Below are 12,311 nucleotides of genomic sequence, written 5' to 3'. Positions count from 1 at the left end.
TTTCGTTTTCGGGTTTAGGAGATCGAAGACCTGAATCTTAATTAATTTTAGAACGGTTAGAACTACAAGGCAAGGAAACGAAATGCTCCGTTCGATGTTAAAACAACGAAATCAATGGGGTCTTCGTTTTGAAGAAATGTTAGCCTCAAACTGCGATAAGCACAATGGCAATAAAACAGGGATGGATTTCAGTTTCGTTTCGCATGATTCAGCGTGTCATTCATAGTCATACGCATTGTAATTCCTTGTAGAGTATCTGCCAAGGTACTATTTCGGTTTTCCGATACTGCGACCTGGACAATGTTATACAAGGTTGCTCATGCACTTGAAGATCGGTACTTTCCCGAGAATCGTACGGAAGCCTTCATTCAGGGGCACCCAACGAGAATATAGTTCAAAACCACTTAAACATAGCATTGTCAAACGTATTTTATTATTTAAACGGTAGATATAGGCATATTTTTATCCCCTAAAAATTTTTCATCTGTTCGGATTTCCTAGCTGAAAGTCTAGTGATCCGAGAATTATAGGGATTACAACTTACCTTTTCGAAATTTTCAGCCAGAAAAAAGGCTCCCGAAAATTCTAGGTGACCTTTTTAGGGAAAAAATCCGTTAAAATTGGGCAATTATGCCATTTTTTAGATGTTCGAAAATCCTAGGACAGGCAGGCAAGCAAGAAATTTTACAACAAATGTTCCGAAAATTCTAGCTCTCTAATCCTCTTCCGAACAGATATTTTCCGAAAGTTGACGTTGGGTGCCCCTGTTCATTTTCTGTAAGTGATAACATTTCCGGACAGTATTCGTTGTTAGGATTCTATGCTAGAGAAGTGTTAGCACTGAAATCCTTGCTCGTTTCTTGAAAACCTGACCAAGAGCTTTAAAAAGAGCTTTCATCGTAAACCGTAAACAAGTAAAAAGGCCGGAGTTTTTTTTCCAAGATTGCCTAAATTCATGGCAACCTTTTTTGTCTTTTTGCAAGCTTCTTTTGACTTTCCCTTAATGATGCTGTGCGTTAGAGGCCTTTCTGTGATTAATGCTCAAGTGATGCGTTATACTTACAATACCCGATTGATTTTGAACAAATTACTGTATCCAATCGCTAAAAGAGATAAAGACCCGATCATTTGCATCGTAAACGTCAGATCTAAATTTGGCACGACCAGGAAACATATAAGTACAACGTCTTGCATTTTTGATTTTGATTTCCAAATAAGTTACTCCGAGAAGACCATGTCAAATATAAACTTCTGCACCGTGACCGCAGGGGTTAGAGAAAAGCCTTGGTGTATTGCGCCAGGTCATTTCACATTCGCTATCATTTCCGTTGGAATTGAAGTGACAGGAAAGGGCGACTGTGCCTTGACTATATATCAAAGGCGATGAGTCCCTTTTTGACGTGAGTGAACAATTTCCGCTCGGCTAGGCCTGGCGCCCACGCACAGATGTCTCGATCTTGAGAAACCGCTGCACCGCGATTCTCAGAAGTTAGTTTATAGCTTGATTGATTTCCCTGAGAGCTCAGCTGGCTTCACTCGAGTGAACCTGTGAGTTTGCGACAGTTTATTGATGTTAGTGTTTTTTTGTCCAACCACAGCATCTTCATCCTTCTAGCACAACTGAGCGAGTCAAGAAAGCCTTAAACAGACTCAGCGTGATTGGAACACTCTCAAGGAACACCAAGTGAGTACAGTACATGAGAGTGTCTTTGTTGTTCACGGAAATTATTTGTAAGGATGTGTGCGAACTAATTCACTGTTAGTTTATGCGCTACGAAATTCCAAAGGTGTAATATTACGTCCCTAACTCCATTACTTCAAGCCGACTTCTGGGTGAATTTTGTTCTTTCAAAAGGCGCTTAAATTTCCTTTAAGAACGAACAAAAAGTAGGACGAAGACATTTGTTTTCGAAGTAGCGGAAACAGTTACTCACTTTTCTATTTTTATCCGACACTTCAGATCTTTTGTAAGGAACATTCCAGTCGAACTCAAGTGGGAAATACAAAGTTAAGGATAAGGATATCAAAGAATTTCTTTGCGAATGGGGAATCTATCAATCAGAATTGTGCGGACAACTGCCTCTCTTGGGTTTAATCTTTATCTAAGCTTGTGACATGAATTTTTGGGGGGGTAAAGAGTAGGATTTCAGTTTTCACGATCAATATGCAGTAGTTGGTTTCGTATTAAGAATTTTGCCATAGGCTACGTTTCCTTGTGTAAGGTTCCATAAATACCTCTGTGGTTTACGTCGATTGGAATCTGTTCCGCTCTCCTAGCTTCGACTCCTAGCTTCGATATATTTTTAATTTAATATAAATACTTTTTGATTAATTTACGACAAGCGAAGAAAATTTGGTTCTGTTTATGTTTTGTTGCCGCGGATAAATATCGAATAGGATCGTATCTCGTTTGTAGTGGGGTAACGAAAGAAAATTAAAACGTTAGCAATTTAAACCCGATCAAAGTTTTCGGTTTTTGCTACAATCGTTCCAGAAAGATTTTTTTTGGAAATTTTAACTTTTGTAGTTTGTTGCACGGCAGTGTTATGTGAATCCACTGGTTATGGCTACAGATTTGTCGGTATTGCTTATTATTTTACTGAACCGGATCATCGCGGTGTTTTTGTTTCGAATCTTTGTTTGAAATCCCGAAGTGGAATCATTCAAGGGCAAAAAAACTAACCTGCGTATAGCATTTTTCAGGAGGGAAATTAGGAGGTGTAACCTTTCATGTTCAAACTGTCGTTCAATATTTTCGTGCAGCTTACCACGTTCTTGAGGAGAAGTCTCAAGATCATTTTCTGGACAAAATTACGAAAAAGAGACTATTACGAGCATGAGTTTCCTCTGTTGATTACTTTGATAATGTAAGCGTTGACTTTTATGGATGACGGTCTCACGTGCGGCAATTTAAATGAATGTGCCGAGCGGCACTTTGGATTTGATATTTGGTTCTGAATGTGCATTACACAGCAGTGAATGGGTCCCTTATCTCGTGGGGGGGGGGGGGGGGGTAGATTCTCTTCCAAAGCCTCTTCAGACTGAAGAAAGTGATTCAGGGGTATGTAACCAAAGGTCGCCGCTTTGAATGGGGCTTATTATGTGGTGCTAGAAATTATTTTCAATTGTCTATTTGGTCGATTGATACCGAACAGTACCAAAGTGTCTGAAGAGCCTTGTGATACTGCGCTGCGGTGGCCGTTCATAAATTTTGCTCAACTGCCAGTATGGATATAGGTTGTTTTAAATACACTTACTACTACCTGCAGATATTTAGAACTATGCAGCAGTGACTTTTTAAAACCTAGTGCAAAACCTTGTTGAGGTTATCATGATCGCGCGCGAAAAGATTGCCTTAAATTTTTTTTCTGCAAGGTCTTGTTGGGAAGGTATCTGTTTACAAAACATTAGGAACAAACGACCCTTTGTTTCGACAGCCTATAAGGCTCTGGTTTGGCACGTTAATGACAATAGATGACGTCAATGATATCTTCGTTATTGCGTTTATGACCATCTCTGTACAAAGATATTGCGTTGTTGTTGTTTTTTTTTGCATCAAAGTTAGCACCCTTTGCCATGTAGCAGGCAGTGGAAGCCTTCTTCTTGCATCGAAGCTTAATTAAGAAGAGGGGTATCCGTAAACAGTGTGTAATGAAACCCCCGATGTCAAAAAATGCAACTGGTGTAAAGGGGTACTTACACGAAATTCACATTTTTACTGATATAGTCTTCCATGTTACTCATGTTATCATTTACTGATAAGCCACATAGAGTAACTCTTTGTGGTCTACTGTTTTGTTTTGGGTCTTTTTTTACAATTATATTGATTTCAAGCGTGGGCAGAAGTTTGATATTTCCAATTAAACTCTATTTGGATGAAATTAAAGTTGTTCGCATTCTTCTCAATATTTATTATGTATTTGTTTTCGATCCTGTTATTTCGTCCCTAGTATCCCATCTTGTTATTGCTTCTTTGTGCCTGTTTTGATGTTCCGACTTAGACACTGCAACCCCGACGTTGATTTCAATAATGTAATATAATATAATCGACATATTACGCAAAAGAGAGCTTCTGGTATACTCGAAACGCGTACGTCTACTCGACGCTTGCATCATTAATTCAAACCACGGGAGATTTGTTCTCCTTTGTGCGCAGTAAAAACCTTGTGTGGATCATGGGCAGTGACATTTCGAAGGTTCGCGGTCTGTTTTCGGGCCAACGAGTTCAAAAGGTTAGCTCTAGGCTATGATCGATTTTGTCAGTACTTGCTTTTGTTACTCAAAGAAACTCTGAGCTACTCACAGTTGTAAAGGAGGTAATTTTTATCAATGTGTTTATGCGATCAAAATCTTTTGGAAGTGCAGAATTTAATTTTGTAACGTGCATCTACGTGCTTCATGCTACAGAAACCGGAGATAAGCGCCGGCCTGATGAGCCTTCTGGCTCGTAAGCAGAGATTTTTTTTTTACCATCTACAAAGACAGCCAGTTAGCACAGGAATGTACCTTTTAGTACCTTTCATTTAGCTTGACACATTTTACGATTGAACGCAAGAACTCGGAGGTCTAAACTGGCTTGCATAGACGGCTTGGAATTTTGTATAGCGTAGATTTCCTTTCACAGATTGAAACGCGAAAGCACACAGTCTGGCTGTGAAATTGGCACTTTTTTTAGCACGTGATCAACACGTACGATATTCTGCCCGTGTTATCGGTATTTCTCATCTGCCTCAAGGAATGGCATTGAATTTCATATTATTTTTAACACTGCAAAATTACTTCTCAGGGATAAATCCTGCTTGCTTACGTTGGGTTTCTGTTGCCTTTAAACCAATTTGTTGCCTGCATGCTGCGGTTAAGACGACCTAATACTGTTAAGTGCAGGTAGTCGTGGTGTTTACAGAATAACAAACAACAGCAACACTTACTTTAGGGGACAGCTATTCTTAGAGGAATTTTCATAGAGGTATGCCGTAGAGTTAGAGTTCAGTTTCCAAAATCATGAATTCAAGATTTTGGAAGGCAACATTCATAAAAGCTAACCTTAGGCCTAGAAACGTTTGTTTAGGCCTAGTTGGGCCAAAGGTTAGCCTTTATGCATGTTTAGGTATTTCTGTATTTCTGAATTCAGGATTCAGTCCTTCCAAAATCTTGAATTCAGGATTTTGGAAACTTAATTCTAACTCTTATGTCATAACTCTGTGAAAATAACTCTGTTGCTAGTCGACCTCCTTACTTTATGTTTGCGTGCTCGCAATATTTTTGCAAGTTATTTACGTAGACAATGGAAGCCCGCATTTAGCTTGGCTATTCTGAGAGATCTTCTTAGACAGACGTGCACAGGCTCACAAAACAATGAACAGAAAAAAAAATACACATTAAAAAGCAGCAGCAGCTTGAGAAACAAATACCCAGTAGACGGAACATGGGAGTAAATAATAGGCGATCATCGGGAAAAAAGGGAAGAAAAAATAGGAAGGGAAAGATGTTCTAAGAACATCTAAGTCTTGAAGGAAAGCGAATTTTAAAAGTTAAAACTTTCATTTCGTCAGTTTCATGAAACTTCGAGGCAGATCGTTCAAGCTAAAAAAATGAAAAAGACAGAAGGAAACTAAAAAAACAACAACCTAATATATATATAAGAGGCGGCCGCTTTGTCTTGAACCTGTTCGTGCTCCGCTTTGTTCGTCATCTCCACATAGTTTTTGCGATAGCTTTACGACCGTGGGATCGATCCAATGCTACTGCTAGAGTAGTTATCGTTCTTGTCTTCGCAGACTGATTTCCCGGAGTGAAAGAGACCTTTTAAGCATGGATCACGACTCCACGGATGAGATGCACGTTCTGGCCCGCCATCCTGTGAAGAAGCAAAGAGTCAGTCTTCCAAGAGGATTCGGGTCAACAGAGTGCATATACACCAGTGAACAGAACGGCGAAATGCCTGATAAAGTTATCAAAGTCTACAAGGCGGACCAGACTTGTAAATATTTCATGGTGTACAAGGTATGACATGACAGCTTCGTTCAAAACAATCTTGATACTGTTTTAGCGTGTCGTATGGCCGTATATCTTGATGAACTGTCGTCTCTTCGCTTATCAAAATATAAACCTTGAGTGAAACAAATATCGCGATACTATACAGTATCTTAAAGTTCGTGGCAGATTATTTTTCTGTCAAACGTATGACATAATGTTGAAAATTAGTTTGTACAGTAACACACAGTTGGGCAGTGCTTTTTGCGCATTGGGATTAGGTAAATCGGAATTTAACCCGAGCAGCCGCGAAGAAAAACAATTAAGCTTCCTGCATCTACAGTCGCTTTAGAAATGAACGTTTTTTTTCTTTGTGTAGGATAAATGGGAATATTATTCACCTTACAATATTACGCGAGGTGGACCGCCACAAGTGCTCAAACTGGTCACTGCGTTCATTCCACTGCAATCAGTTTATCGGGAGATTATTTATTCAATTATTTTTGTTTTGTTTTGTTTTGTTTTGTCTCTTTACAGGAAACCACAGCCAGAGAAGTGGTCAATCGCGCATTAGATGCCTTTGGCATCCAAGATTCTGCAAGGTGACAGTTGTTACACCATCGTTTCCGTCGCGATATTGAAAATTTCCTTAGCATGCTTAATAGAGGGCGCAGAGATGGCGCAGCGGTGCATGGGAGCACTTGCATGCCTTCTACCAATGTGGCGTGGGTTCGATTCCCTGACTCGGCATCATATGTGGGTTGGGTTTGTTGGGTCTCTATTCAGGGGCCCGTTCGAAGGTCCCCTACACTTCTCGGACTCAAAAAGCCATTTGTAAACCTGCCAACCGCTTGTTCAAGAACGCCGATCTTTCACCATGTTTTCAAGGTGACAAAAGGCAAACTGACTGTTAAGTTTGACAAATCAAAGCAAAGCCTCTCTGTTCCTGAGAAACAGAGGGAATTGTGACACCCGAAAATGGCCCGTAAAGTTTCGGGACTTTCGAGAAACGGGCCCCTGCTCCGAGAAGTTTTTCTCCGGGCACGCCGTTTTTCCCGTCTCCTCAAAAACCAACCTACCATTTGATGAGTTGATTTGATTTCTGTAGTGACTGCAGTTAGTTCCCTAGCGCTAAGTACAGTTGACACTTAAATGAAGTTGATTGTTAGTATTATTATTAAAGATAAAGGAGTCGCGCTTGTTATACTGTTAAACAAAGAATTGCATCTCTATTGACACTGGAGAGAAGTGGTCTGCACGCCATACCATTGCTATGCAACAAGTTGCGTCAATCTATCAGATTTTATACGTCAGTCCATCGGCGAGGCTTGTTTATTGTGACATTGTTGCACCTCTCATTAGCATTGGGATTCCAAAGTTCAAATTCCCATCAACTGTTTTGTTTTTCACCGTCGCGACTGGAGCGAAAGGTGATGATGGTGTCGAGTTTTTCGGTTTTGCCAAGCGACGCAACTGTCGCAGCAAAAATATTTGGCGGCATCAAAAAGCAAAATTGTTGGTTGTAAGATGAACTCGAATCGGCATCTTTATTGAAGGCGCAGTGACTGAGTCTTTTCTAAGTAGAGTAATTGGATTTGACGATTAACGACTAGACTGCAAAACAGTCGTTTTCTTCCCTTTTCGGAAGGCGCGAAGCGCCTTAAGCCTGATCCTCCATCGCGTGTGAAGCGCGCGTTCGAATATTTACCGCGTCGCTTGCCGTTCGCAAAAAATACGACTGTTTTGCAGTATCGTAACGACCTTCATTTTACTCCTTTTAGTAACTACTCACTATGTGAGATAACTGTAGAAGATGAGGGATTCATCAAACAGCGCAGACTACCTGACATGCTGCATAACCTATCCGATAGGATTCACTTGAATGGAAGGTCAGTAAACCATTTGATTACCAGTTATCATTTGATTACCAGTTAACACCTTCAGTTCCCACGACCTGCTCCCGTCTGACCTTGTAGCTCAGTCGGTAGAGCAGCGGTGACCTAACCCGAAGGTCGTGGGTGCAATCCCCACCCTGCTCAGCGTATTTCTCTGTCCTTGGATGGGCCCATTTCCCATTTCATAAACCAACATTTGACTTGATTTACTTTCATTGTTCATTTCAGTCTACAGTGTCCCCAATTTGCGCTCCAGCGCTAGAACGACTAAACACTTAAATAAAGTTCCTTTTTTTTCCTTTTTCCATTAGTAGGGCTATCGTTCACATGGTTCATATGGGGTAGAAAACTAGAACTTAACATTACACTCCAATCAGTTAATTCTGATTACTAGTTAGCCTGCTTTGTGGCGGAATATGTTAGCGCGGGATTGTTTTAGCACACGCGAGTAAATCGATGATTTCTCCGTTGTGTTTTAGCCGTGAGTCCTCCGTTGTTAGGCTGTTTTATTCGTCACAGAGTTTCTTAAATCTTGCTTGCTTCGATTCCTGCAGGTACTACTTAAAGAACAATCTTGTGTCGGGCTCTCTTCTTCCTGACGAGGCTGCTCAGGTCAGTGGCTTTTCCTTGTTTATTTCGTTTTCATTGTCCGACTGTCAGATTGTTTGGGATGAGTACTATTTCGGAACAGAACGTGATGGCTTTAATCAATATCTCTTGGCTTGGCATGAAAATCCCGAATGTTAACGGTGGAAAAGACACAAGTCGACGTTTGGTGTGCTAAGAGTTCGCTTTTTTCGTTTTTGTCCTCGTCGTTCGTGTGGAAACATGAATCTTGCGAATCTTTGTGTTCCTTCATTAAATGGAAAGCAAAGAGAGTGGAAAAAAAATCATCGTGAAATAATAGTTTCATTGACCAATCAAGACAGCAGGGGTTAATAAAATGAGCCAATTAAAGCGTCAGGCAAACGTATGTGGCGAGCTGTAAGCCTAAGCAAGTCATGAGTTATCTTGGTTATGAAGCTGGTCGCCTAGAAATTGGCGCGAAACTTGCTTTTCGCCGTGTGTAATCGTACTAAGCACAACCGAATGGCGAAGTTCGAACTAAAAAACAGCTCTTTTGATCGATATCATGTATTGTTTTCTTCTTGTGCTCTCAATAAATTACAGGTATCAATATTCCAATCCCTTAACGGTTGACTTGGATTCTTCGAACTTTGAGGAATATAGAACGGAGTTAACTTTTTGTAATTTCTTTTTACGCAGGAACTGGCCAAAGAAGCTAATCTTAGCCTACTGCAACTCAAGCCACGCGATTTGGCAAAGGAGATAACGTTGCAGGCAAGTTTATTAATTTCTTTGCTGACGTCTGTGAAATTTGACCTTGAATAACAGGATATCTTTGATTCTAGGGAAACGACCAAAGTTGAAACTGATCACAGAGGTTTTTTGTTTGCTGCCTTGTTTTAATGAAAAAGGTTCATTTGTTGAAAGGTCACTCTAGTTTCTAATCACAATTAACTTGTACATTTTTCTCTCTTCGTTGTTTGTCTGATCTCTGGAAATTAAACTTTGTCTAGTGTTCAGTTGTACTGTAAATTTACTAGGGTCCACTTCTCGAAGTCCCGCAACCTTCCCGGTACATTTCGGGTTTCACTATTTCCTTTGTATTTTGAGCAAGGAACGGAGAGGTTTCTGTCATCAATCTCTAGAATTATTTTGTTTTTGGTTACCTCAAGAAGATGTTAAAAAACTAGCTTATCAAAGCAAACGGATTGCAGTTTCGTATTACATATTGCAGACACATTGTCATTAGGGGCTTTTTTATTGCACAAATTACCAAAGAGCTCTGTATGCTGTTTTATCATCTGGTTTTTATCATAAAAGTACCTCTTTTCAACCGCACAAGTTTTTGCGGGGTTGCAGATCTCAACATTTGGTTACAAGTACTATTATGTTTCTTTTTTGAAGGATTTTGAAGTCTTCAGAAGCATTGATCCTCGGGAGTATATATACAAGTTATGGAACTTTGGTCCAAAATTAACGGAGAACTTGAGAAAATTTTCGGAGGTAAAAATTATTTTACTACAGTCTTTGAAGACGATTGCCTTTGATTAGTGGATTGCTTTGTTAACTGCTTATCGTATTTATCGAATGACTTCAAAGTGAATTCAAGGTGATTGACAATTCAGGTTGTTGTTTTCCTTTTATTATGCACTCAACGGACATTATCGATTTTGATTCGATTCTCCGAAATTCTAGTTTTAAGAGTTCCAGCTAGGTTTCTATGGCAACCACGCGGACACGACTTTGAGCGGCAAAATCGAAGCAAAAGCGGCCGACAATATAATATATAGTTGTTCTATTTTTTTTTTTCTGAAAACGGCTTTGCTCCGCTTGTAAAGTCTGACACAAAGACGAAAACTGAGAACTCAAACTTAGATGAGTTTTTCCACATATGAATGCAAGTTTTTCATAAACTGAATATATTTTATGTACCGAAATCTTTCCTTGAGAGACGATCGAGAAAATCTTGTTGAGTGTATTATAAACGAAAACGATCTTGTCGTAGCGAATTGAAATCATTGATGAGGATACCTAGACTTCGAGCCAGGATCTAGGATCCGAGCCAGGATTCCAGCCAGGATTCGAGCCAAGATGAGCTTTCTCCGCTATTTATTCTCGAATTTTTTCGGATAGGTTAGGTCTCGAATCGGTTAGGTTAGGTCTACTTAGGTTTGTTCTAGTCTAGTTAGGTCTAGTTAGGGTTAGGGTAGGTCTCGGTTAGGGCTCGGTTAGGTCTCGAATCCTGGCTCGGATCGTAGCTCGGATCCTGGCTCGGATCCTGGCTCGAATCCTGGCTCGGATCCTAGTTTTATTCTTAGTTTATCTCATCAATGATACCCGTGAAATCAATACTTTAGAATTAAAACATCACTCGTATGATGATCCTGTGATTTCTCTACTAATCCAGATGTTTTCAAAACCGAAGAAAAATATTAAGTGGAGCAATATTCGAAAAATAGACTCAGACATTTTTATTTTCATTAAGTTCCGTCCTTGATACCTTGAGGTTGCACATTTCTGTGGCACTCAAATTCGTCGTGACACCTGTGAGAAGACCATCTTTTTTGCCGGGTTGATCCGATGATTTTCGGCGTTTTCCCAGATTCTCAGTTAGACCTACTTTTTTGTGTTTCAGATTGTGAATAAAGAGATGTTTTGGGTTGTAACAGAGATCTGCAACGAATCAAACTTAGTCAAGCGTATGAAGATAATCAAGACTTTTATCAAAATCGCAAGTAAGTTAATGTTGTTATTTTACAGACTCTAAGACTCTAAGACTCTACAGACTTCCTTATTTAAGGTTCGTCGCTATGGCTGATTTCGTTTCCGATTCTGGGCATGCGCTTTTCGAGCATAGTTAAGGAGCACGATAGACCTAATCCGATAACTCAATGTTGTACCCAATTCAAACCCTTTGGGAATAAAACGTTCGTTCCAGGTATTTCCATATCATTTAAATATGAATGCTACATTATCATGCAAATACAATACACAAAGAATCTTAATCCCGGGAGATTTGAATTGGGTACGACATTGAGTTAGCCGATTAGGTATATGCCTGTTGAATATCTAAACAAAAGACGTTTCAAGACAATCGTTTAGATTTTACTTCTCTTGTTGTTTGTTCGAAAGATTAGCTTTTCTCAGGATACCATGAATAGGAGCCTCCATTTGCACTATATCCTTGAGTCAACATTTAAGCGTTTCTTCTTTGTATTTTTAGAACTAACCTTCAACAGGAGACTTACATTTACATCAATTTGCACGATTTACATACATTGTTTTTGCTATTTTTGTCTTCGTTGTGACAATGGCTTTATTCTGATTGGCCATTTAAAACGGCGCGTGCAGAGCCGAAGAACTCGTGGCGTTCTAAAAATAGAAAGATACGCGCAAAGGTTGACTCATAGGGCTTGTATGGGAGAGGCAAGCTTCTACTCATGGGCTACTTTTCATAATAAGTGAATGCTAAGTTTGATAATAGCTTTTTGGGCCCAAAAGGTTTCGGAAAACGAAACGAGCACTCAGTGTCTCTTTGTGACTGAAGTGATAAAAGTCAATTATATATATGTATGTATACACGATAAATAAATGAGGAGATAACTCGGGGATATTCCAGAAAAAATTGGAAAGCTCATAGCAGTCCTGTTACTCGGTGGTTCATAGATTCGACCCTTGTTAGGAGAACTCGGATTTTTATCAAGTATTCCCGAGTTCTGTCTTGTTGCCGAGAATCTCTCCGCCATGGATTTAGTTTAACCCCCTATCCCGAATCTTGTGTATCCTATAAATTCTCTAGGCACCAGCGTTTATTCCTCCCAGCCTTAATATTATTTAGGAAGAATTGTCGCTGTATCAAAGAGATTCGTTTTACAA

General features: G+C 39.8%; 1 protein-coding gene across 1 annotated transcript in view; it reads left to right on the top strand.

The window, feature by feature from the left end:
• Positions 1-12,311, top strand: part of LOC138019040 (rap guanine nucleotide exchange factor 6-like) — a 93,003-nt gene that overhangs the window by 71,022 nt on the left and 9,670 nt on the right. Inside the window, exons 24-31 of the mRNA XM_068865701.1 lie at positions 1,599-1,684; positions 5,778-6,003; positions 6,511-6,575; positions 7,755-7,862; positions 8,423-8,480; positions 9,135-9,209; positions 9,840-9,938; positions 11,071-11,170. Coding sequence (XP_068721802.1) covers positions 1,599-1,684; positions 5,778-6,003; positions 6,511-6,575; positions 7,755-7,862; positions 8,423-8,480; positions 9,135-9,209; positions 9,840-9,938; positions 11,071-11,170 — 817 coding nt within the window. The remainder of the gene's footprint in view (positions 1-1,598; positions 1,685-5,777; positions 6,004-6,510; positions 6,576-7,754; positions 7,863-8,422; positions 8,481-9,134; positions 9,210-9,839; positions 9,939-11,070; positions 11,171-12,311) is intronic.

Source organism: Montipora capricornis, chromosome 10 (genome assembly GCF_036669925.1).
Source record: "Montipora capricornis isolate CH-2021 chromosome 10, ASM3666992v2, whole genome shotgun sequence".
NCBI lineage: Eukaryota > Metazoa > Cnidaria > Anthozoa > Scleractinia > Acroporidae > Montipora > Montipora capricornis.
The sequence above is the reverse complement of the archived record's forward strand: the minus strand, read 5'-3'. Positions and strand labels throughout refer to the sequence as shown.